Source organism: Elgaria multicarinata, chromosome 8, assembly GCF_023053635.1.
Source record: "Elgaria multicarinata webbii isolate HBS135686 ecotype San Diego chromosome 8, rElgMul1.1.pri, whole genome shotgun sequence".
NCBI lineage: Eukaryota > Metazoa > Chordata > Lepidosauria > Squamata > Anguidae > Elgaria > Elgaria multicarinata.
The window spans coordinates 66,038,378-66,065,186 of NC_086178.1; the positions used below are offsets into that span (position 1 = coordinate 66,038,378).

The following is a 26,809-nucleotide window of genomic DNA, read 5'->3' on the forward strand; positions in this document are numbered from 1 at the left end:
ATACCGCAGAGATTTCGCCTGACAGCTACTTAACATCTAATTGGGACATTAAAGCTGTGAAAGAAGCAATTTCTAACAATGATTCATTCACTGACTGTCTGAAAAACTGCTAAGGATTATTAGCTTTCCTACAGCTTTAGGTTCACAAGGGGGCAATGTGTGGCATGCCTTTCATCAGGTTCCACTGTGTTTCTCTCACAGATGCCTTCCTGGACATTTTTTGTGTTGGAGCAATCCCTAGAGGACAGATCTAAAGGCTGTGGTGTGCGCCACTTCACAATAGTAGCAGGCCATCCACATACAGGTAGTATGTGGAGGTTACTACTATACTGATGAGATACTACATGTACTTGTCATTGGATGCTGATACACACACACATATAATACTATTATAATTTCTTGTGGTAGGAAGAGCCACATATTATTATTTTTTTAGTTTTTGCATCTGCTTGAGCGACTGTGATGGATATGTTTTGATTTGTGGATGTGGACAGTTGAGGCCCACCACATATGTGCTTGATCCTTGCCGGTCTGGGCTAGTACAACCCGCCAGAAGGGGAATGACCAAGGCATTCTTCTGAACAAGGGCTGACAAGCTCCCCCAGATGTACCTTGTCAGGATTCTTGATTGCGTCGAAACTTCTAAGTGCATTCAGCCAAACACACTTAGGGCACAATCCTATGCACATTTAGAAAGGAAAAAAGTCCTACAACTCCCAGCATTCCTTGAGCCAGCCATAATGGCTGGAGGGGGGGGGGTCACTGAAATAGTGGGTGGGGCTGAACCCAAAAGGGGCAGGCCCCAAACCTAAACTATCAGCACAGTTTAGATTAAAGCTCCAACTAAGCCTTAGAAAAAGCATTAAAAAAATTTAGAATGAGGAAAGCTGTACAAAATGCAGGAACCACCAAATGACTGGTTGTTAGAACAAAGAGGGTGCTGCTCAGGGAAGGGATTGTGGCTTTTTGGGGACCACAGAGGACCAGATGAGGACCCTAAGTTGGCTGGGCTCTGCACCCCTGTTGTAAAGGCATCCCTGCAAATGTGGTGCCAAGAAGTTTAAAAGAGGCAGTAGTGAAGCTGCTACTGGAAAGCCCCTCTCATATTGGCTATTTTCCACCCAGACTCAAACTGACCATTCTTGGGCAAGGTAATTGAGCACTTGGTGGTCTCACATCCAGCCTTTTCTGGATGATACAGATTATTTAGGTCGGTTTCATCTGTCTTGGTTAGTTTTGGTTACAGAAACACTCTTCCTTACTCATGTGGATTGCCTATGCTGGAAACTTCAAAGGGGGGTGGGCGGTGGGTGGGTGGAATACATTACTGTTGGTTCTGCTGCACCTTTCAGTGGCTTTTGATCTGGATCAATTGACCAGGATGGGACTGGAATCATATTGTTACAATGGTTCTGATCCTGCCTAGGGGGAAATACAAGAAGATGGTGCTGATGGACTCTTGTTCAATACCTTGACCAATGGTCTGTGGCACTGGTCCCCAAACTTTTTGGACCTGTGGGCACATTTGTCAATTTCAGAAACTGCTGTGGACACCACCATAGAATAGCACCCATGTGGGTAGTCACATAATGTCTACTGTGGGGGCCTGAGTAATCTAAAGAGAGCTAAGGAAGTGAGGGGGGAGAGAAATAGGGCCTGTTCAGACAAAATGCTAAGCCATGATTAGGCTGCTAACCCTTTTGCAGTAAATGGTTAGTGAGTGTGTTTAAACCATAGTTATGTAGCCACCGGGGTTAGGAATGGTTCACATGACACACTAAGCCATAATGTTTAGTTCAAAATGCTTAACCACCGTGGCTTGGAGTGTCATCTGAACAGGGTCATAGTGAAGCTAGTGGCTGGGTAGGGAGGAGGAAATAGCAAGGTAAAGAGGTGGAGTGAGAAACAACAAGGCCAGAGGCTGGCAAAGAGGGGGAAACAGGAAAGCGAAGGGGAAAGAGCAAGGCGAGAGGCTAAGAGGGTGAGAAACAGTGAACTATAGAGCTTTGGGGGATAGAAAAGGTTTCCAAGGTGTTTATTTTTTAAAAAAGAATTGCTTTGAAGGGGGCGGGGACTGGAGAGCTTCACAGGCATCCATGGAGGTGCCGGGAGGTGCCATGGCACCCACGGGCGCTGCACTGGGTATCCCTGATCCATGGTGTCTCACAGGGTTCTATTCCATCCCCTAAGCTATATGATAGAATTAGGAGATCATGGTATCAATATCTACATGAAACCACTGAGGGAGGTTATCTGTGGATTTATAGTACAGTGCCATCAGTATGCAGATTACACCCAACTCCATCTCTCCTTTCCATCTCAAGCCTGTGGAGATCCTGTAGGGAGTAATGGACTGGACATTGGGAGAAGTCTTTTGTGCTTCTCCTTTCTGATTACTACTCAAAACTGCTACTACTAGATAAAACTATATTGTGATTGCTACGGTATGTGCCACCTTAGTAGCAAACCATACGTGTTCAGGTGGTTTTAATATTTTCTAACTTTTGGATGCATGTGGTTCTAACATTTTAATGGGAATATTTTATAGAGTTTTATCTTCATTTTCTATTAGAATGATTGTGTTTCTGTATTCTTTTTATGATTTTTTAACTATCACTATCAGGAAAAGCAGGATACAAATATATTAAATAAATGAAGATGTAACCCCAGAGTATTTGATTTACTATGCTTCCTGCATCCTAAATTATTTCTTAATAGTTTAACATAGGAACTTTGGTAAGCCATTACTGGAATTTTTATTATGTCTACAGTTCTATATTCTTACATACCTTTAAATTGCTGGTTCAGATGATAGCATTCTACCAAGAGGTAGCAGTTCAACAGCTGACCAAAACCCACTTAAATATTGGACTTTGCTTGTCATTCTGGGAGCTCAAACATGAATAATTTGAAAAGGCCATTCCTTGCTTAGAACAATTACCCACTCTTTCCCTTTATCCAAGCCCCAGAACACAGTAAGTACATGGCCCTTAGGTTCTTCCGCAATAAAAATAACAATAATCCTGTAAAAAGGATCAAAGCCTTTTTTATTCCCAGCCTCTACCCGGATAGAAGCACAAGCAAACAGAACAAACATGTATACTGATATGGAGCAGGGGATGGAGGGGGCGGGAATAACATTTTTTATTCTGGAGATATTTTGGCGAGTGGTAAGGGGGGAAAAACCATTAGAGACTTATGCTGCAGTTCCTAAAGGAAGTGGGTCTCAAGGAGCCACAAATATTTAACAGCAAATTAATGCTGACATTTGACTGTGTTTCAATTCGATCTCGTTTTTTGGCACCATTCTCTGTATATTTAACATGCTGTGAAGATTCGCTTTACCAGCTGCCTTGCTGTGTTGGGGGATGTAATGCATTCCTCAATCATTACTCAGGGGTCAGAAACTCAGAATTATTTTAGTATCAGGGAAACAGGAAAGAAAACCAGGCTTTTAGAGTTTGGATTTTTTTAAAAAAGTGATGAAAAGCCTTTAAGTAAGTATAGAGATTAAAGGATGGATAGAGAGAAGCATTTGGAGCATTATTGCTAGGAATATCGACAAATGTTAGGGATGACAACAAATGATAACAACTGCTACTTTATGGTGTGGCAAGCATAATTTGAAATGAAGGGCTGAATTTTCAAGCTCACTTTCTGGCTTCTCAAATAAGAAGCAAATTTGGCTTTTGGACTGAGTGTTATTCAGAAACTCATTATATGTTCAGTTCTGAGGTATTGTAGACTGGTGTCAAGATTCTAAACATGGCCAGTTCTACACCAACCAGGATAAAACACTTTGAAAATGGTTTGGAAACTGTATGTGGAGTGTGTCCTGGGCCCCAACAGTTGTGAATACCATTATAAATTGTTTCAAAGCAGTTGTGTAGATCCTGTCCATGTCATACTGTGAGACATTTGCCTATGTGGTGCCATCTTCTTTTGTGACACTGCTGATGTAGTGGTTGGCACATCCTACTTTAAGCCTTTATGATGTTCTGGCACCATGAATGGGCTGTATCCAGTGTTAGTCCTACTTAGAGTAAACCCATTTATTTTATTTATTTTATTTATTTAAGGATTTTTATGCCGCCATTTAGCCAAAAAAGGCTCTCACGGCGGCTTACAAAAGTATTTCTTGACAGTCCCTGCCCAAAGGCTTACAATCTAAAAGACATGACACAAAAGGAAAGAGGATTGGGAGGGAGGAGGAGGGGGGGGGGAGGAAAGCAAATTCAGGCACTACAATCTTAGTTGCAAAGTTCAGCAGTTACAGTTGACAGCAGGAGGGAGGGGGCTCTCAGCTGGAGCTGGACCCAGGCACGGTGGAGAGGTGCCTGGCTGCTGCTTCCTCCCTCACTGGTGGCCTCTGCAGCAACAGTTGGTAGCAGGAGGGAGGGGGCTCTTAGCTTGAGCTGGACCCAGGCACGGTGGAGAGGTGCCTGGCTGCTGCTTCCTCCCTCACTGGTGGCCTCCCCAGAGACAGTCGGTAGCAGGAGGGAGGGGGCTCTCAGCTGGAGCTGGACCCAGGTACGGTGGAGAGGTGCCTGGCTGCTGCTTCCTCCCTCACTGGTGGCCTCCCCAGAGACAGTTGGTAGCAGGAGGGAGGGGGCTCTCAGCTGGAGAGATAATTTAATTTAATTTAAGATAAGTTAATCATGACTAACTTAAGTCCTATTCATCTCATTGGGTTGATTGTAAGTAGGACTATCATTGGATACAACCCAATATTAAATTTGTCTGGACACGTGATGAGAAACAGAAACCAAATGCTTCAGTTGAGAATAGGGATTTGGGATCCTATGAACAAATTTAAGAGGGGATTTATTCCCAAAACCTATACATTTAGCACCTTTTTCAGCCTGAGGGCTGAATACTTTTGGAGAAGCTCTCAGGGTCCAAATTTCAGTGGAGGAATCGGACTGAAGGCAAAGCATGTGGGGCCAAAAATGCCAACATATTGAAGCTTAAAGCTCTTACTTCCAGTATCTGAGGGCCAAACTAAATGTCCATCCAATCATGCATTGCGGAGCTATGCATCATTGGATTATTAATTTAGTATGGACATATCTGGTGCCAATTCAGATTTCAATTGTGGCCAGGTCCTCTCAGGGGTTCACATAGGCCTTTAACCATAATAAAAATTAAAAAAAAACTATGACACATGAAATCAAAATAAGGCACCAAGACATAATTTAATTTAACCAGTTCTCTTCTAGTCTTTTTCTGTGCAAATGCTCTAATTATTGAGGGAAAATCTAGTTTTCATGCAGCGTCACAGTTGATATTAAGCATAGCAAGAGCATTCAAATGTTCTTGACCTATAGTTGAATGGTGCTAGTTCTTTATCTGCTTCAACACATTGAAGATACATTCACCTGAAGCCACTGATGCAAGCAAACTGACAAAAATTTGCAATACAGTTATGATATTGGGATAAACTCCAGCAATTATTGGAGCAATTGTTTTGACTTACAATCCAACATGAAGTTCATGGAATATATTTTGTGGAGGAAGATGGCCTTGTCAATGAGATCTTTTGAGATTTCTTTGAGGGCTGTTGCTGAAATCATTCAGCTGCCAAAGAGGACGTCTTCATTACTCTTTCTGTTGAACCCCCCCAAATGGTAGAAGTTAGTTGCACTGATTCAAATCTATGTTTAAGACCTGCCTGATTAAAGTCAATTATTACAAAGACGACATTGGCCCTATAATGCTGCTCAGCATTGGCTTCAGTACATAGGTTGTGATGGGCACAGAACTCAGATGAAATGCCAGTATTTTGTGCTACTAATTTGGATTTAGTCAGGATTTCATCCCATTGTTCATTAATCTGTTGAAATGTCATTGAAAAGATTTTCAATGTTATCCCTCCCATCATCAAGTGTAGCATTGCATGCTTCAATTACCAGATTAGTTTGGTGGATCATTGTAAGTGAGTTCATCCATAAAGATATTAAATTTAGATGTGCTTCTAAAAAGACTGAAGTTCAGTTTGAGCCTGTGCAGTGAGATTGAGAGATTCAAGCCTTTCTCACTGAATTCAAATGCTATCAATCCATGATGAACATCATCAATCCATGGAGACCATGTAGTTTTGGATATCCCATGCAGTGAAACAGAAACTATCTACAATGATAATATATCAAATTAACATTGTAGTGTTCCTTATGAAAAAAATCTGGAGTTGCATCAACAATGATTGAAAAAATACATGGCATTTTGAATCTCATCAAGTTTCAAAAACAATGCTGCCTGGAAATTAGCCAGTAGGACAGTATCAGCTCTCAGTAGCTCAATAAACTCATTTTCTATGCTTGTGGAGAAATAATGGACTTGCATGTACTTTTGACTCTGTTGTGATTCTTGAACATATTTAACATGCTCTTATAAAAGTTGGTCATATTTGCTGAGGAGTTCAATTTATGCCTAGGGAGTTTCCATTTTCATGATCACCAATACATTGACTGGGAGCAAATCCCCACTCAGAAAGAAAAACAGAGGAGTTAGAACCAGTTCCCGGACCTCCACCTTGGATCCTGCACCATCCTCTCAATCCCTATGAGGTGCTGCCAGCCTGGCCTCTGACTTTGAAGAGTGGACCTCAGACTCTCCCAGTGACCAGGGAGGCTCTGGGGAGTATTCCCCAACCAGCTCCTTGCTCCCCAGACACTCAATAGCCAGAGAAAGCCTGGATGCAGTGCCTGAGGAGAAAACTGTATGCAGCACCTGAGGGGGTTACCTGACTCATGTTGTGCCTCCTCCATTGAGCAGATGATGGAAGAGAGAGAAAAGGAGGGCTGAAGAAAGAACGAAGGAAATGGCAGGAGAGCAGGTTCATAAGTTTGATCCACCTACTTTGGCTATGGCCTGTCCACCACTGCCTTTGGCCCTGCTCATTATAAACAGGAGACCCCCCAACAAATTACCACAAGGTAGTGTAACCCTCAGCATAAAAAAGCTGCCCACTCCTGGTTTAGAGACACCATTGAGCTGCCAGACTGAAGTTCCAGGGGACCTGGATGGTAGGTTGCAAGCTTTAGCCTAGAGCCCTCTGTGGGCCAGTGGGATTTATCTCTCTGTAAACATGCCATCAGATCAGCTTTCCTTGCTGCCTGAAGACAAGACAGGTGTCTTTTTACCAGCCCCTCCACCAAGAGATCCTCTGTGTTCCTGTTAAACCTTTCACCAGAAGTGAATCTTTGTCCCAAGCTGCAACATCTGTCGGCACAAAATTGATTTTATTCCAAGATGTTGGAAGTGTGAACCTGGACGGACTCATTAAATGAACAGCCAAAGAGCAAGGTAAGAATAAAGTTCAAAACTTTTATTTGCTTTACTTGGTTTTGAGTACAACAGTGATGTAGATTATAGTGGCACTGGAGTGGCTGGGTGATGTTTGCATCATGATAGAAGAGATGAACAGCAATGATGACAATGTTTGGTTTTGCAGAGAAGCAGATTTCACTGTATAGACAGGAATTGGTGTGTTGTTGTTTTTAAAATAGAGGCACCAAATCAGGTGTCCCACAACAAAAGTGTGGGGGGGGGGCAACAAAAGGAGAGGAAACTGAAAAATGTGAATTCTGGAAATGGGTTGGTCAAGGAAAGGGAAGAAACATGTAATTTAAAAGCTTGTGGTTAAAAATGAAGAAAAATATATCTCATTAAAGTGACCTTCGTACAAAACAGTGGTAAGGTTTCCTCGCTACAAGGGGTTTTGTTGTGGGCAATGGATGCTACTTTGCACCAAATGGTGCCAGTGATAATACTAAGTGCTCCTATGGGAATAAACAGCACTTGACAAAGGCTCTTCCCTGATTTTACTGGCTGGGAAAGAGCCCAATATCGAGATGCTTTCCACCAAATTCCATGGGATTTACATCAGACCTCGACTACGTCATTGGATTCATTGACTAGAGATTAGTTTGGAAAATAGATGATGTGAATCAATATCCATTACACTTGGAGAAACAGACTTGGGTGCAAAATCTAACAGCAATAGGAATTTGTCATGGATTCACATTGCTGCACTCCACAGCTGGATGATGTTAATTACCAAAACCCCTGTTGATGTTAATGGGCCACTGGAAAATAATGATTAGACTCATGCAGAGTTATCATTTGCACACATGGATGAACATCATACGGATGTAATAATAAATGTAATTGTTCCTCCCTGTTAGAAAACTTTTTGCACAATGGAGGAATTTACAAAACTACCTGAAAGACAGAAGTATTTTCATATTTCTTGACTTGGTATTTGGGGTTAAGCTATGCTTATTTGGCCATCTTTAAAAGGCAGGAATTCAAGAAGGGCATTTTTAGAGTTGCCACCATTTTCCCCAGCAGAGATTCTATGCTTTTAGCAGCTGCATTTCAGGCAGAAATTCAATTGGTGCTGCTTTCCCCCCCTCATGGAATCTCCATGCTAGAAAAAACAACACCTGTTCATTACCTCCCACTACAGAGTTTCTTATTAGGGCGAAGATGGCAAACATGGAACATGGAAAAAAAGTTAACTGGAATAGTCAATCTACTCTCTCCACTAAGTAAGCTGCATTTTGCATCAAGCCGTAGAAACTGAAAGAGAAGTGTGGGCAAACAATCCCTTAGTTGAGCACCATTAGAAGTCAGTCACCAGAGGTAATTGAAGAGTTTTCATTTCAGTTATATAAGGATAATGCTTAAAGATGTGCCAAAAATCTAATAAAGTCTTCTGTAGCGATCATCTGCATTCTGGGATTGCTTCCACACAATCAGCATTTATTATGGAACAGCCATGCTTTGTTCGCTCACTTTTTTATGAGGCACCTACATGACATAGCCATAAAATCACACAATCGTAGAATAGTAGAGTTGGAAGGGGCCTATAAGGCCATCGAGTCCAACCCCCTGCTCAATGCAGGAATCCACCTTAAAACATACCTAATCATTATCCTCACGTGTTTTCCCTGTAATTCCTCTATCTCTTTTTAGACCAAGGAAAAGCTTGATGCTGCTACTGTTGATAAGATGGAAGCACAGCTTTCCTCAACCTGGTGCCATCCAGACATTTGGACTGCAACTCCCATAATTCTCAGCTGGCTGGGAATAATGGGAGTCAAAGTCCAACACAACTGGAGGGCAACAGTTTCAGGAAGGCTGCCTTAGTGCTACTCTTCCCCCCCACTCTTTTTTAAAGAGGGAATATGGTTTTGTCATATACAGTAATCAGGAGACGGAGGGGGAGTAGGGCCAGTTCTACCATTAGGCAGAGTGAGACAGTTGCATCAGGAAGTAGATGCTGGGAGGCAGCAGCGGGTTTTGGGAGGAGAGAGCTATGGGCCGCATGGCCTGCCTTATGCCCCCTTAAGCTAAACTTTAGGTGTGCTGGATATTGTCCCATTGCTAGTGTTGAAGAAAGATTCATCAGCAAGTCCAATCAGTTTTCTACATGGAATGGAGGGGACACCATCTTGACCTTTGCCTTAGGCAGCAAAATGTCTTGGGCCGTTCCTGGTGTGGTGGAACCTATCACTACTCATCTATTTCCGAACATCTTCACTATTACCTTTCTCTCATAAAAAACATTTTATCAGTGTGTGTTTTTTAAATGCCCTTTTAATGTTCACAAAACCACACATACATATCTTTTCTTCAATGTGTGGAAAGTCAATGGCAATTCCACATGTACTGTATTTCTTCAATTCTAAGACACACTTTTTTCCCCATATAAACATCTCTAAAAACGGGGTGCGTCTTAGAATCGCGGGTGCGTTTATTATTTCTTAGAATCAAAGCTTTTTTCCTGTTGGTGGTAGTGAAATTAGTGTGCGTCTTACAATCGATGGCATCTTACAATCGAAGAAATACGGTAGCTTACTGTGGAAGAGCATTGAACTGGGTAGTGCTAGAAAGTGTCAGCCTGGAAGCACCCCCAGAACTATACAGCTCAGGAACTGGTAACTACTGGTAAATACAAGATCATAAGATTGATGTGTGTCTTTAATATGGAAAAGGATTTATCTGTATCTGTCTTTCCAGACATGTGAAGTGTTTTGTTTCAAAGAGTATGTTTCAATGTACTTTTGCAGTGCCTACAGAAAGTGTCTTAACTAGCCATTTCTATTACAGGGGAACACCACAGCACCTCCCAAATTACACTGACCATCGCTACTTTCTAGAAGTTAAAAGATGGGTTGAATCCTGGATTGGCCCATCTGGGAATTGAGGTGGTAAAATTAGAGGTGAGAAGAACTAAGGAGTGAGTCAACACTGACGTGGAAGAATGGAAGGGGGTGGTAGGACTTGAAATTCTATGTGGTTGGTACCTACAGATGATCGTCTCCCCACATGGTTAGAGGCACCATGTGGGATATTTTCAAGTAGCAACCATGCAAAAAGTAGTTCATCCAGTTTAGCATTTAACTGCTCAGCTGAAGGAAGAATGATCAAAGTTTGGGACACCACAAGGAATGGATGCCATGCCTTGAAGAAGAAAAAAAAGCAACCCTCCCAATTGTTTCAAGATAGAAACGAATCCTGAAATCAAAAGGAAGACAGAATGCGCACACAGGGTTGACTCTAGCTGATGAGGCTGCAAGTTGGCTAATTTGTTGCATTGCAATCAGGATGGGCTACATCCGCCCCTTTCTGCAGACTGAATAGAAATGTCTGTCCAGAGCTCATTGCACAGAAGCAGTGGCACCAAGGGAAGGAAAGTAGAAAGGCTGCCAAACCACATAAAGAGAGTGGGTGGGGTGGCAGCGGCAATAGCATGCAAAGGAAGAAGGCAGCCCATATATTCTTGTGCAATTGATTGGCTTCCAGTCCAATGTATGCTATTGGAATAAATTTCTCCAATTATCAACATTTCATATTCTAAACCATCAGTCCACTTGGGCCTTTTGATTGTAAATTGCAGTTAATCTGATCAGACGCGTCAACACAAACTAATAACATAGTGTGGCTATTATCAGAACTAAACATAAAAATACATTGTAGTTTGAAAGTCTCGTTAAGGCTCTTCATGCTGCATCAATCTGTTTGAAGTGATAACATCACCTGGGACATATGAGAATGGGTGAGAGGTATAGCTTTTCAAAGGACCTGATGGTCCTCCCTTGTTGAACTGGGGACTTTATTATTCTGCTACAGATGCACTCACCTCCTGCTATACTATAAGGTTCAGCTTTAGGAGAAATACAGATTGCCTGGTGATCATGTGCCATGTAGCCACTTAATAAGCTGGTCATCAGGATGATCCTGCCAAGTGGGGGGAAAAGTGTTACCATTTCCACAGAGTCTCAGTGTGGAAGTGTGCTAAAACTGGCCTCACCCCTTGGCAGGACATGACAGAAAACCCACAAAGGAGCCTTCTCTGACCTAGTGCCTTCCAGATGTGTTGGACTACAACTCCCATCATCCCACATTAGGGAAGACTAACACTTTACCATCTCTTTACTGGGTGTTCTACCACACAGGGCCTTTCTACATTAGGCTATTAATTGGGTTTGTCACAGAATTGTGATCCGAGCACTACACAAAGAGCTTTTTCTTTCCTGCTTTTCTGCTGCCTAATCTCTAGGTGGAGCTGTGCTATAGTGGAATAGTGCAAACACCCAAGTAAAAATGACGCTTTTCGAAATAATGCCCCATTTTTCCTGTTTTAAAAAAATCCTGGGGAAATGCTCTGAAAAAACAAAGGCAAAACTGGAGGATCACAATGCATTCTAAAGAACCCATAAACAACGTTGAGTAAGGTATTACGAGCACACAATAAATGCCTCATGTAGAAGAGCTCACAGTCTTCCACACATCTGTACCTGATGTGGATAAAATCCGCTCTATCACAGGATAATATAAACAGCTCAGCTATGATGGAGCATACCCAGCAGTAGTTTTGTCATCTGTTTCAGACTCAGATAATCAACTTATAAAGTATCATTACCATTTGGCAAATGGCTATTTGTATTCATCCATGCTTTGCTCTTAAGTCTAACAGCAGAAAGCAGTAAAAGTCCTGCCTTTGCAGGCCTTGTAGTGATTACAGCTGCCATCCTATACACATTTAACTGGGAGTGAGCCTCATTGAATATGTCTGAGTAGACATGTATAGGATAGTGCTGTAAGTGGAGTGTTAATGTGAAATCTGCATACACCATCGAAAACAAAAAAGTAAAACCTTCAATTGGCGGCAATCAACACTCAAAGTAAAAGATGAACGTATCAGGGCAGCCTATTGTTGGCAAGGAACTGCTCCAGATTCTGTCAAAAGAAGTTGTACGTGTTTTAACTGAACAGAATGTGTGCAACCCTCTAGGCAGTTCTGCGATGGAAGCCACCTCCCCCCAATACTCTCTGGGAAAGGTTGCATGGAGTCGAATGAGCCTCACTGAACTCAGAAACTGCTCTAGGTGTCCCTTCTTCCAGGCACTGAGGAGAAATAAACAATCTAAACTAGGCTGCAGCTTTGGAATATTAAAGGAAAGTAGAACTCATGCTCGTTTTTACAAGGAATGCACCTGTAGTGACATGAATAATACCAAACCAAACATTGCTTAACTCGATATATTGTGCAGTGTCATCAGTGCATACAAGAAAGTGGTTTGATCTGTCACTTTTTAGCAGCAGAGCCTGGCAGGAGAGGTGCCTGGTCGTGTAGCATTTCCTCCATAAAATAGTTTAAATATCATTTTCTTTCACACAAGTTCCAGAGTTCAGCAGTATAGTAAGCTAGTATGCCAATCGCATCTGTCTGTCCCAACAGATTTTGTTCAGATTCTAATGCTCCCTTTGCAGTGGGATGGGACTTGTTCTGGCATAGTCTGGTCCCACCCCACACTAGTCATGTTTGTAGGGATGATGGCGTGGTTCCTTCCCATGCTGCTACCACAAGACACGTGGAAAAGGTATGAGAAGTAATTACTCTAATGTGCCGGCCCACGCAAGTGCTTTTTTTAAAACAAAACTTATCAGAGCAACTTGTGGCCAGGCTGTGGCACAATGACTCCCACATGGCAAAGGCGGTATCTGAATGAAACCTAAGCTTGTATTTCACTGTGGCTTACATTGGAAATCACTGCTGAAACACTGTCGTCACTGTAGAACAGGGGTGGGGAACCTCTTTCAGCCCATTTCAGAGGTGCTCTCAGTGGCAGGCAGTGCTGAAGGCAAAGAGGGTGGGGCCAAAAATACAACAACAAAAAAGTACCAGCATATTGCACCTTAAAGGTCTTATTGCCAGTAAGGAAGTCTTAGGAGAGGCATGTTAACCTTTTAGAATGGGACTGCACAAAAGCCAGGAAACCACTGAATGATCAGTAGTAGGGGGAAAGGACGATGGCGATCTGGGGACTCAGGAGGGCCAAATTGGTCCCCTGGCCCCTGAGGTTCCCCACCACTGCTATAGAACTAGAAAACCAACCCCCTTCTTCTTGTTCTTCTTCTTCTTGCTCACTCGCTGCTCTTGTTAACTTTCAATGAACTGGCTTAAAAGCAAGAACTATATTAATTAAAGCAAGGTGGGGAAATGGAGAGGGAAGACTTGACCACAAAACACGGCAATTCACTGGCAGGTAGGTGCAAGTGCAAGCTGCGAGTTTGTCCTCAAAGAATTTGGTTGGTGCACAGCAGAGCGGAGGAGAGCCGGCTTGGCGGCCTGCTTTGTTGACGCAAAAAATCGGCCGCCTGAAAACAATGCCAGTTAATGGCAACGGTTGTGCCCACAGGATAAATATATTACACCGGATTCCTTCCTCAACGACAGAATATATCCATTCATTCCTTGGAGAGATCATGACTACATCATTGTGTCTTGGCGTCCTATGGGCACTTCCTGGCTCTATCAATATAGTCCCCTTGACCTTTAAGCAAGTAAGAGGAAAATAGAGAAGGCAGAGCAGCTTCACTTTGGGTATATATGTCATGTAAAAATGTTATAATGCATGAAAACCACTGCTGAGATTTTTAACATGGGCACTTTTGTGCCACAGCTCTCTGGCAAGCCTGACAAGCCCTTGCGCCATGAGAAGGCATATATAGGTGCCTTCCTCAGATTTTTCCTCCCCCCTTCCCCCACCCCTCCTTGAGTGTTTGCTCTCCAAAAAATGTTTGCACTTAAGTATAATACATTATCCTATATGTGATATTTTCCCCTCTTCAAAGGGGCAGAAGGATTCAGAAGAGTTTGGCTTTCTTCTTCATGTTGTTGCGCCTCCAGAGAGGTAACTTATCAAATTCCTGTATCGTCATTCCAAATATTTCTTGAAAAACCTCGGGTGCTAAGTGACGCTAAAGAAAGACAAGAAAAACAGCAGGAGTCAGTCCAAAAGTATAAGACAGGAGGCCTGGGTCCTCCTACAACAGTGGCCTGTGGCTTTTGACCTTCTTAGAGCTGGGACCTTCCTTTAGCCCAAACATGGATTTGGGCCACCATATATTAATGGTTTTTAAACTAACTACTTGTATGGTGGTAGTGTTGCTTTTGCGATTCACCTCAGTTCTGGCAGTGACTCAGTGGTCCCATTCAGAAGACACCTTAAACCATGGCTTTAACCTCGGTGAATAAGGCTTTTTGCCTTATTCACTGTGGTTAAAGCCATAGTTTAACGTAACCAGGCCAAAGTTGGGTCTGAACAACCTGTTGAAGACTAATGTCCTACAGGTATCTCATTTAGCAGTCTAATAATGATTGCAGCAGGATTAAGGGGAATGCCATAGCTTAATAGGGAAGGTGTTCTCGCTCCCAATTCGCCTCCTAATGAATGTTTAAGTTGCAACACCAGGGGCTGCAGTTTCTGATCCAGCAATGCTTATCCTTTCTTACAGTTTTTAGACGCATGATATGCAACACCTCATGCTTGATCATGGAATGACATTTGCATGCATGACATAGAGATGATATATGGAAATACACCAAGCCCACTCAGACTGCAATCCTATGCACACTATCCTTGCTGTAAATCCCATTGAACTCAACTGGTCTTGCTTTTGAGTATCTATGTATAGGGTTGCACTGTTAATTCATCTTATGAAACTAACTGCTGGGCTTTTCCTGTTTTAGCTAAAGCATGCCATTGAAACAAAAGAGCCATCTATTTCTTGTTCATGTAGGAAGCTTTCCTTTCTAAAGTTCCGTTAAAATCAACAAACAAGCCCCATGTCCCTGCAAGGCCTTCTAGCAACAGAGCAGTAACTACTACAGCAAAAGTCCTCTTACCTCCAGCCTGGTTCTGTCCACTTCTCTTAGAATTTTACTTCGCCCTCTGTTGGTCACCATGAGCATTTCATATGGGAATATCTGTTAATGGTATAGAAGAGGCATTTATGTAGAATTTATAGTGCAACAAAAAATGTTAAGTTCACAAGCATAACGTGGTCATTGTTGGAAGACAACTGTAAGTTCACTAAAAGGCTGCTTTAAATACCTGGATGCAAAATGCACCATTTTCCAGTGATTCCTCAAATGGCTTGTTACTGAAAAATTAACTCCCATACTTAGGATGATGTCTGCACCAGCTCATTTTTGCACAAAATCACAATAAATAGAATGTGTGGAGCTGCGGGACAGATTTCCACATTTCTACCAATTCATCAACTAAGCTTTCTGCTGATACAATCATTTTCAAAGGCGGTTGAGTGTTTCCAGACAACACTTTTATCACACCATTGCACTGCCTCATTAATAGAATGTTATAGGGGCCCAGACAATGGCCCCTCCCATGTTTTCCAAAGGCTTCTTCTGTCTTTTTTCTGACCACAGAAAATCTGTTAAGGAGAAAAAGATGGAAAAGCTGACTTCTAATTGGTAGCATTAGGAGGCCCCCATTTGGAAGCATCCTTTGGAGAGAAACTCTGGAGTTACTCAGAAATGTTTTAGGTGTCTCTTTATTGATGAGTAATGGTGGACAAGCTTCTGTTACACTGCAATATTATACATGAATACTCAATTTTTTTCCATGGAGCTTACTCCCAGGTAAGTGGGTATATAACTGCAGCCTCCATGATCATTTGTTGTCCAATACCCATCCTCCTCCGCAATGTAAGAACAAAGGGGAGTGCTGGATGTGTTCAAAGATGCACAACTGATTCATAATGGTGAGACTCAACAGGCCTAGAGTATGGAAGATGTTCTGAATGTGCACCCTAAAACATACTCAACACCATCTTTAATATGCAGGGATTCCTCAGCAAACTATTCAAGAGGGAAGGGATCCCAGAAAGTTTTGTTTGAAAACCACTGTCCTAATATATGTTTTTAGCAGGTAAATTAAGGAAGGGATAGTTTTTGCTCTCACAACATTCTAGCTACTAAGCCCTTCCTCCCTCCTTTCCACCCCACCCTACATTCAAGTTATGGGATGTGTCAAGATGCACAGTTGTAATCTTTTGCTTTCTTTCTCTGAACCCTGGGGGGGGGGGGGGGTTTGGAGCAGTATTGAGTGATTGACAGGTCCCCTTCTAATCACAGGACACATTTTACCAGGAGCTCTCCTCTCCAATCACTGCCCTTTAATAGCTACTATTAAATAGCCATTCTTCCAGCATCACCAGGCCTCATTATGAAAAAAAGCTTAAACTGTTTTTTAATTACTGTAAGTCCCTAACCCCTGCACCTATCCTTCTGAAACTTTGCAGGCTTCTTGCTTGGAGGCACCTCTTAAGACATGTGGCATTTTCATACAAATTGCCTCCCAAAACACAATGAAGGGGGAAGCAAATCACTCAACCCCCACCTAAATTTGAGAACTCCCTTTCCACAGAAACTGCTGCACACGACCTTCTGAAACTTTATTTAGGGCCATTTCTTCTATTGGTGCACCATGTTCTCCATTAGGTGGGTTAGTTAGAGAGGGGGCAGGATTAACATCTAGAGGATCTTGCATTTTAGCAAGAATTTTGGACTTGATGACCCTCTTATCCTTTCTAGGTTTATCAAGATACCCAGGAAGAGGGACCATGAATAACAAGAACAGGACATCTTTCCCTCTGTGACATATTGTACGCAATAGGTCCAACTTAGGGTGGCCACTTCCACATTGCCAAAGACAAGGAAATGCATCGCCAAAGAAGTGTACATCAAGTTGCACATGCTAATTTTATGTATAGATGCAAAGGTAGAAATGATTTCTATACAATACATCTCAATACAGTGGGGAAGATGAGACCAGGTGACTAGTGTTCCTGCTCAGTCTGCTGTCCAGGTGAGAACTGTTGATGGGTAACTTCAAGACCCTTGGTCTCCCTTTTAATAGTTCTTTACCTTTAAACAGGACTTGGACAGGACAGCCCTTCAAAGAGGGGAGTGTCTTCTGATAGCCCTTCAAATAGAACACGATCCATATGCCCCTTATAGACCATCTTTCCTCCCCTTGAAGACTTTTATAGTATTTTTTAAAACTGGCAATGAAATTGTGGGAACTAACTGAGACTATACTACTTGTTTCATTATCAGCTACACTGTGAAGATTTCAGAAGCACAATAAAGAAGATACAGTCATCAATAAACATATACCATTTAGTTTATTGCATGTAATTACTTAAAGAATGTGTAGTATATACAGTTTGGAAGAGAATTAGTAGTAAGAATCAGACAATCACACAGTTATACAATTCATTCCACTATATAACTTTAATTACATTGGGCTTTTAATGTGTTACAATGCAGCATGAAACTGAAACAGGTTTTCAAAACAAAAACAGCCAAAATGAACAAAACTTTGAGAGTGTTGAAGTCATTATCACATTCTTATATTTGATAAAGTCATGATACATGGTTGCTGTGTGTGCTTTTATAAATATTTTCATTTGAGTTCAAAATTGGGCAAGATTCTCAGATTGCTTATTTTCTATAATTTTAAAGATCATCTTGTAAACTAAAGAAATTTAGTCTCAGAGTTTTAAGTCAGAGATCATGTATTACAACAATAACACTGTGTATCAGCTGTGTGTGTGTGTGTTTTTAATGAACAGTACAGTTTTCTAGCAAAATGCAGAAAAGGTTATATTTTGCCATAAAATAGTCTTTACTGTTTAGGCTTCTCAGTGGCAATAACAGATATGAGAAGTTACAGTGCATCTAAGAGAGCCACTATGTTATAACAAAGTGTATTAAACTTTGGCCTGAATTTATATACTAGCTCAGTCACCTGGCTCAGTGTGGGGCTTGGGCCATTTTACTTTTCTTCCAGTCTCATTTCCCCCTTCAAAATGGGAACAGCAGCACATTGGACATCCTAGGTAAAATAAAAAAATGCTTGCATTTTCCTTCATGTACTTTCCTTTCCACTCCAGTAGCCCAACTCTAATTCCTTGTACTGTTGGATTCCTCCATCTGTAGGCCAGCTGCACTAGATTCTTTTTGCCTTTTGTCTGCTGAATCACCCATGCACTACTCTGTTGTTCCTAACATGCCTGCAGAAATACCTAAGCCTAGCACATAGGAAGTTCTTTGATATGGAACCGTATGTGCTGCAATAACACCAGTGCTATTTAAATAAAGTGAACTAGATAGAAACTGGGTTCACACAATGGTGGGTTGTGAGCCATGTTTGTTTCAGAGTAGCTTGTTGCATTGTCTGAACCTGATAGGGTGGTTTCAGCATAGTTTGTTTACCAGGCACAAGCTACTCTGAGAACCCAAGGCTTGTTGTGGATTGTTCAGGATGGGTTGTTTTCAGGGTGGCTTGTTGTGATGTCCAAACCTGGCAAGGTGACTTCAGCATGGTTTGTTTAGAGTCACCTGGCAAGACCGGCAAAAACCTGACTCTGTCTGGCAAGCATGTGTGCTACTGCTGCCTCCTCCCTTGTCTGTTCCCTCTGCTCTCACCTTCTCCAGTGCTTCATTTGACAGTGACTAGCTTTTTCCTGTGTGAGCTGAGACATAACTCTTCCTAGCAGAGCTATGAACGCATGTGTGATTGACTTATCTTAGGGTAAGCATGCACAGCCTCAATTTGGGGCCATAAAAATTTGGCAAGGGGATCTAAGCTTTCTCCCCCTCCTGTTTTCATGCCAAAATTTCATGGGGTAATTTTGGCATGAAACCAGGAGGAAGAAGCTTAAATCCCCCCCTCTCAAATCACCATGGTCCTGAATTGGTGCTGCGTGAGCGATTTACCTCTGGTAAGTCTATCATGCTTACACGCATAGCTCTGCTAGGAAGAGGAACATTGCTTCTCCCCAGCTGCAAGGAACAGCCAAGGAGACTTTCTTTTAAGAATAGAAGGGGATCTAAAAAGCTTTTAAAAAAGAAATTACACACTGGGGGAGGGAAGCTTCTACTCTTATTGCTCAGAAAACTCTTTGCAGGTGGTGAAGGAGGAGGAGGAGGACTGTGTACAACAGCCGCTTCTCCCACAGGTGCAGCAAAACACTTTTTAAAAGAAAACAATGCATAGGCTTAGTTTAAGTCTTATTTCTTGCCAAAGTCTTTGCAAGTAGCAATCTGACAGGGTGTAGTAGCAGAAAAGTTTTCCTCCAGAACTGGCAAAGGCAGAACATGCCCAGCACACAAGGCATACCAACAGTAAAAAGGCTGCTGATATAGTGCAGCTGTGAGGGCTCCTGGGATATGTGTCTGGAGCAGGAAGGGGAGGACTAAGGGGAAAACAAACCATGACAAGCCAAAGTGCACCAGATCATCTGTCGGGAGTAGCATGGGTTAGTGAGCGAACAACCAAGCCACCGTGGCTTATTTTCAGCATGGCTTATTGTGAAAATCCAGAGTTTTATTAACCTTCACCTGACTTGGGATGGAACTAGAGATTATGCTTAGGCATCACCCAGTATCAAAGAATTCTGTCTAATATTTCCTTAACCATTAGCTATGCACTGCCTTACTTTAAAGTGGTGTTAACAAGAATGAACCCTTCCTCGCTTCCTTCTGTTAATGCACTATAACTAATGTTGCTGCCGTTTTGCCACTGGATCTGACCGGTTTCACATTGTTCAATGCCCAGAATCATGCCCTATTACTGGGTTCCTATTACTTTGGCGCTCAGATGCTTGGCACTGCTCAGTTGGATGGGTGTCAAACTGTTGGAGGCTTACTAGTTCTAAGTATACCGCTGCCTAGTTTCCAGGATGCGTTAGCTTCTCTAGTTCGGTATCTGGCACAGGCAAGGAAGTGCATTCTATGATCCAAAGAGAGAGCTGGCACATAAGGAGCAACATTTTAAAAAGAGTCAGGGATGCAAACACACTTTGAATGATACACAATCATAATTTCATAGGCAAACCATTATTGTTTTGAAGCAAAGTGAATAATGTCTGCACTTGCCTTTGGTTCCAACATGTTAGGCATAGACACTCCTCGGTCCATTCGCATTCCAGGGACATGACCATCTGGGAGGGACTGTATCAGATATAGGTAGACATCAGACACACAGGTTACATGCACACATGCACATAGACAGGGTAAAGGCATTCATGGTCAATATGGACATGAATTTATATTTAGACCCCAACATTTAGACCTTTGCACCAGCCAATGGAATATTAATATTACTTACTGCTTGAACACTTAATAAATTAATGATATGGCCCAAGGTATCACCTCCTTCTTTATAATTGGTCTCTCCTTCGTTATGGTAGTTTTTGAGCTAAGAAACTTTCCATGGTACCCACCAGAAGCATTCCTAGTAAGGATTTGGTAACACGTTGAAAAAACCTTTCCAGTCAAACTAATGTAAGAAGAGACTTGATAGATCAGATCAAAGGTCCATCTAATCTGGAATTGTTTCCAACAGTGGCAAGCCAGATGCCTACAGGTATAGCACAAACGCAAGGGCTGTCCTCTGTTGGATCCCAATAACTAGTAAACACAGGCCAATATGTAGTATAGCTTTCCTCAACTTGGTGCTCTTCAGATATGTTGGACTGCAGCTCCCATAATTCCCAGTCAGCATGACCAATGGAATTATGGGAGATGCAGGTCAACACATCTGGAGGTTGGGGAAGGCTGGCATAGGGGATCATGCATAGTGGGAAATATTGATCCGCAACGATGGCTTGTCACTTTGGTTCTATTAATTCCTTATTTGGTTTATTTCCCAGCTATACTTTTGCCCTGAGTTTTTCCCCCTTTGATTTTTGTTTTAACTTTGCCCAGTTGACAAGTAAAGTAGTAAATCCCTATCCTATCTACTCCAACCTGTAAATTCTTTTCTTGTTAAAGGCACAATGTGCAATAAAGATTTTGTCATAATTATTCATTCATTACAACTTTATATATGGGGAAACATCCATGGCAAATAGCAGTGGACCTTTTTTATTTTAGTTCAAGCATTTGTGTCACCTAGAGCCACCCATCACCCTACACACACACCATTTATTGGACAATCTACAGAGCCTCGCAAGTGTCAGTGTTACAGAAGGTCACTTGCCAGCTTTTTCTTCCATGCCACAAACACATGCAGAGGAGGAAAAATTAAGGAATCATATGGGAAATAGGAAGGGGTATGGCTTCAGAATGAAGAGGTTATGTCTCCCGTTGGTTGGAACTAGAGACTGTTGGAGAAACCCACCAAAGAAAGAACTTTTGCAGAGTGCTTCCATGTCAAGCTTGGGGAAGTTACAGAAATAGCTTATGCAAGGTATTGCCTTAGCTCTGCCCTTTCCGCAGTGATACAAGTTTACATCATTGATTAGGTATAAAACATGCAGATAAACATGAGCTAATAAACTCTTCCCTGTAGCAGAAATTCAGATGTGAGGAACATAGTGGATGGGTTCTTGATAGTTTTTTTAGACCCTCCATTACTTGATGGAAGAAAATCTGTACTGTACCTGGAAATCTGAAAAGCAATATTGGGGGGTGGGTGGGGAGAGAAACACATACCATCAGGATTAGGATGCTAAACAATATTTCCTTTCTTAAAAAGCTAATTTGCTGGTTGCTCATAATTTGCAAACATAAATTAACTGATCAGAATGAAGCAATTAATGATACAAATAAGCATGCATACATTAAAATTTAGCTATCATTTATACACTTGCCCTCCTTATTTTAACTCAGTTTAGTGTACTGAAAATCCCGATCAATATATTTGTCTGAAATGAGAATGAGAACTGGAATATTTCAGGGGTAAATACGATGTTCACCAAACCAGTATGAGAATACTTTACCCTTTTCGCCTGACCACATGTATTACCACAAGATCATACTGCAAACATTCAAATAAGCCTAATGGATAAATAAAGCTGCATGGAAAAGGAAACTGTATCTCTTAAGATCTTACCTCGAGCAGCACTGCTCACATCCCCATAACTGTTGTACTGACCAAAGTCTGTAGACACTGGCTATAAAATAAAGGAAAAAAAGATGGGACATGTCAACGCAGCATACAGCTGCATGCGTTTGTAAAAAATGTTGACCACACTCTCATGACATCTGGAAGTGTCAAGAGCATCAGAAACATGCACACCTAAAGATCATATAATCTAGACTGGTTTGTGAAAAAGAAATCACAAAAACTGCAATTTGAAACAGAGTAGTAAGACGAGTGGGAGAGATGCAGAGAGAGCAGAGTTGAGTATTTTGGAGGCAGACTCTGTAAACTAACAATATCAGGGGTGCCCTCTGGTGTGGGGCAGTTGTTTTGGCTTCTGGAGTGTTTTAAGTTGCACCTCTAAGCTATGCTCAAGTTGTGTTTATTTAGAGATAAACTTAGATATTAACAAATATCAAGAAGCAACCAGTGATTTCCTTTCAAAACCTAACCCAGGTAAGTACTGCACTCCAAGAACTGCCTCTCCAAGAAGAGCTGCAAAAATTCCAGTGGAATTTGTACTGAAGTAGCTATCATATTCTGTACAAACACTATACTACATTACACTCACACACACACACACACACACACACACACACACACACACACATCGTTATGGGGAAAGACTTGTCTTCTTACCCTATGAAGTCCATTTCTTCCATAGCCAGGGAGGGAAGAGGTTTTAGAGGCAGCAGCATGTGGAGCTAAACGGGAAGGGAAAAACAAGTAAAAATAACATTAAAAACACATTAAAATTCAAAGTCAAAACTGCTTAGGAATCAGCAAAAAAAATGTGATGAGGCTCTCCCCAAGAAGGGAATTTGTACCCACGTAAGTTTCTTTGGCACAATCTTTTAACCTCGAAACTATTTGTGGTGCATCATCCAAGACACCACTTGGAGCTTCCTAAAATTTGGACTGGATCTCCATTTGAATGGCTCCTGAGGTTTTTTGGGCTTTCAAAATCTCACATTTAAAATGCCTAGATGTCACTTCACACATTATATAGCAGAACATGTTTGCTAGCCAGACCACCTGAATGAAGTACATTGCTTAAAATTCACTTCTTTTTTTTGCACACACTACTAACTAGGCCAAATGTTGTACTTTATTCAGTAGTACGTTCATCATCATCTTATTAGTCCATCAATCGTAAAACAAAATAAAACTAGTAAAACCTCAATCAGAACACAAGCCTGTTTAACTCACAGCATTCACAGCTCTAGAGTTCTAGGATTGATAACAATATTTAAAAACTTCACAACCTTTAACGTTACACCACACATTGACCAATCAAACAGAAGGCAAGGAGTACGTACAACAGCCCCATAAGGGAAGTCAGTGCTATTATTCACATATGGGGCAGATGCCGAGAGAGACTGAAGCTGAAAAATAGCAGTTTGCCTGAAGCAACCTAGCAAATTTATGGCTGAGGTGAGATTTAAGCAGCTCATTCTCCATGTATATAGGCACACAAGTGAGCTGTATTTAAGTGACTGCTGCCTGGAATGAAAACTATATAGAAATATCCTCATCCTGTTTTAGTTTGATGTTCTGTTACTTTTGTGGCCCTGGGCCTCCTGGTGTGTGTGTGTGTGTGTGTCCCCAACATACATTTTAGAGCTCTGAACAGGGCACCAATGACAAAATACTCCAATTATATGTAAAACACACACACACACACACACACACACACACACACACACACACACACACACACATCTTCCTATAAACAAACAGTAATTATAACTCTGCCTCTTCACTGGAATGCATCACAGTTTGCCCAAACAACCTGTCTGGTGAACCAGCCCTTCATTTGCTATGACCCAGCACTTTGGAATGCGCTGCCCTACTCCCTGAGGCTGATTTCCTTTCCCAATGTGGGAAAGGCTAAAAGGCTATGAGAAGCATAAATTTCGACAAGGTGTATGTCACTTTTTAATCATGACTTCATGACCTAGCCTGCTGGCTTTCGAGGAACACCAATATTGCTGTGACCTCAGCAGTAATCCACATTTTATATGATAACGGTATGTGAGCAATAATTTCATAAGGATGCTCATTATAAAATGTGCAACTTGGTATAGATCTTCCTAAATTAAATGTTGTTTTTTTAACATTTTGATGCAGACTAATGTTTTTAGAAAATAAGTCGAATTATTTATTTATTTATTGTTTATTGATTGCATTTTTATACCACCCAATAGCCGAAGCTCACTGAGCAGTTTGATGAATTAGTCATCAAGCTTGGGACTCTATGCAAAGACTTGTTTTACACTTTTAAAATTATTTATTTTATATAAAAAGACAATGAAAATATATACTGCAACAACAACAAAAGGAATTCAGCTGCAGCGATGTGCATACAAATAAGTGATTGTTCTTCCTGGGAAAAAACATTCCTGTGAGCGCATACATGACCAGATGTGGATTGGTATTCCACATAACTATCTGAAGACAAATCTAATAGGAATTTAAAATTCTGCTCAAGAATCCATAACATGTACTAAAATCATGTTATGTAAGTTTTTCAAAAAGTGAATATGTGAGCTCTGAATGGTGCAACAGTAGTGGCTTATAAACAGTTAAAATAGTCACATATTTTTGTGTATGTGTGTAAATATAATTAATAATTGTAACTTTCATCTTATAATTGGAAAATGGCACAATAAAGGGCTCATCTACATCAAGCAGGATATTCCACTATGAAAGTGGTATAAAAGTGGTATGTAAAAGGCAGGAGCCACACTACTGCTTTACAGCAGTATTGCAGGATCTACACTACTGCTTTATAGTGGTACCAAAGTGCACTGACAACTGTTGGGGCCCATGACACAGCTACACCAAGCAGGATATAACACTCTGAAAGTGGTATGAAAGTGGTATATGGTATGTGTCATGGGCCCCAACATTTGTCAGAGCACTTCAATACCACTATAAAGCAGTAGTGTGGCTCTTGCCTTTTATATTCCACTTTCATAGTGGAATATCCTGCTTGGTGTAGATGAGCCCAAAGCTTCTTTATCAGAGGTTGTCAATAATATGAATAATGATTACTTTTTCTGATATGAAGACTTGTTTTTGGGAATAAGTTACACACTCCAGTATCTTTCTATATTTTTTCTTTTGAGACAAAAGCGTAAAATGTTTTTTTAGAAATCAGTATCATGAACTATTTTTCATTCTCGATTAGACATAAATTGAACACAAAACTTGTGAAACTTCTGATTTCATGGATCAGCAGTCTTACAAATAGCATCGTCTTGTAATCTGGGAATGCATTTATTACTTGGCCATTTCCTCATTTGATTTGTTTAGTATGTGCCAAGAATCTTGATCCAGAAATTTTCCATTCTTGTTCAAGGCATTTTGAAAAATTATTGTGAAAAACAGCCAGAGCAAAAATGCCTGACCATGGACAAAGTAGGGAGAAAACTGCTTCAGATGATTAGTGGTGGTATCACTCATACTACTACACGGTTTGTGCAACCACAGACAGAACCAGCAATAGACTAGATGGAAACTGGCTCTGTTTTAAGCAATTTGTGTTACAATCTTAGACAATCTACTCAGAAGTAAATCCCACAGATTTCAAAGGGCCTTACTCCCAGGTATGTGGGTATAGAGTTGCAGTCTTACTCCATCCTTTCACACAGACCATCCATGCATGCTTTCCATGCTTCAATCCTTACATGAATTAACTGGAGAGTCATAACGACTACTGGAAAATGATGACCTTTCTTTTTCCATCTCTTCTTTTAATATCAACTGTCCCAGACCTGAGTTGAGCTGCAAATGGGAATTGAAAATACTGTGTAAGTTAGTACAAAAGAAATCAATGTCATGTTCACAATGGCTTGTATGGATAGTTTCCATCAAGATGATAACCACCTTCATCAGTTGTTCCTCCTGTAGCTGCCGACGCCTCTGAAGCTCCTCAAGGTCTTCATCTCTACCAGTGGATCTGCGTCGCATGTCAGAACCTACTTCCACAAAACCACAGCACAAAGAGAACTTCTTGCACAAGTGTATGTAAAGACTGACAACTAACATCCACATTTTCTGAGATTTGGTGGTTGGTAAAGAAACTACATGCTTTTCTAAACACACAACCATTCTACCAAGTTTGCTTCAAAATAATCACAATATTATAAATTCTTTGACACCATTTATGTAGAACCCAATTTTAGTGACTTCCCATTATCTGGTATATCCTGTAAATACTGTGGTTAGCAATTAGTGTTGCAAATTTTGACAACTAGAGGGATATGTAGAGGAAAGTTGAGGTGACGGAGGCCAAACCCTTCAAAATAGCTTCTTGGGAAGCCCTATTGCTACAGCCACTGTTCTTTCTATTGTCAATACAGAGATGAACATACATCTTTCATCTCTGCATTTACAATGGCAGGGCCATCCTTTGGCCAAGCAAATTTGGTCCAAAGTTTCTATTTTCCAAATAATAATTTTGACTGAATGAGCTATTCCTTACCCCTCAAATGATAAGTGAGGCTATGGGTTGGATGCAGACATACATCCACCACCAGAAAAAAGTTCTG

The 26,809-nt window shown here is 41.3% G+C and overlaps 1 protein-coding gene across 2 annotated transcripts in view; it reads right to left on the reverse strand.

Moving 5' to 3' along the window:
• Positions 1 to 12,460: 12,460 nt before the first annotated feature.
• The window catches only part of ABLIM1 (actin binding LIM protein 1), a 201,490-nt gene continuing 187,141 nt past the window's right edge, over positions 12,461 to 26,809 (reverse strand). The window contains exons 17-24 of one of the 2 annotated variants that reach the window (XM_063132700.1): positions 26,145 to 26,236; positions 25,946 to 26,042; positions 22,893 to 22,957; positions 22,224 to 22,284; positions 21,772 to 21,779; positions 20,264 to 20,338; positions 15,203 to 15,283; positions 12,461 to 14,274 (exon numbers count right to left, since the gene is read on the reverse strand). In XM_063132700.1, coding sequence (XP_062988770.1) covers positions 14,161 to 14,274; positions 15,203 to 15,283; positions 20,264 to 20,338; positions 21,772 to 21,779; positions 22,224 to 22,284; positions 22,893 to 22,957; positions 25,946 to 26,042; positions 26,145 to 26,236 — 593 coding nt within the window. In that variant the 3' untranslated portion in view covers positions 12,461 to 14,160. Of the gene's footprint in view, positions 14,275 to 15,202; positions 15,284 to 20,263; positions 20,339 to 20,728; positions 21,780 to 22,223; positions 22,285 to 22,892; positions 22,958 to 25,945; positions 26,043 to 26,144; positions 26,240 to 26,809 lie in introns of those variants that run through there. The other variant, XM_063132699.1, reaches the window with a different exon arrangement.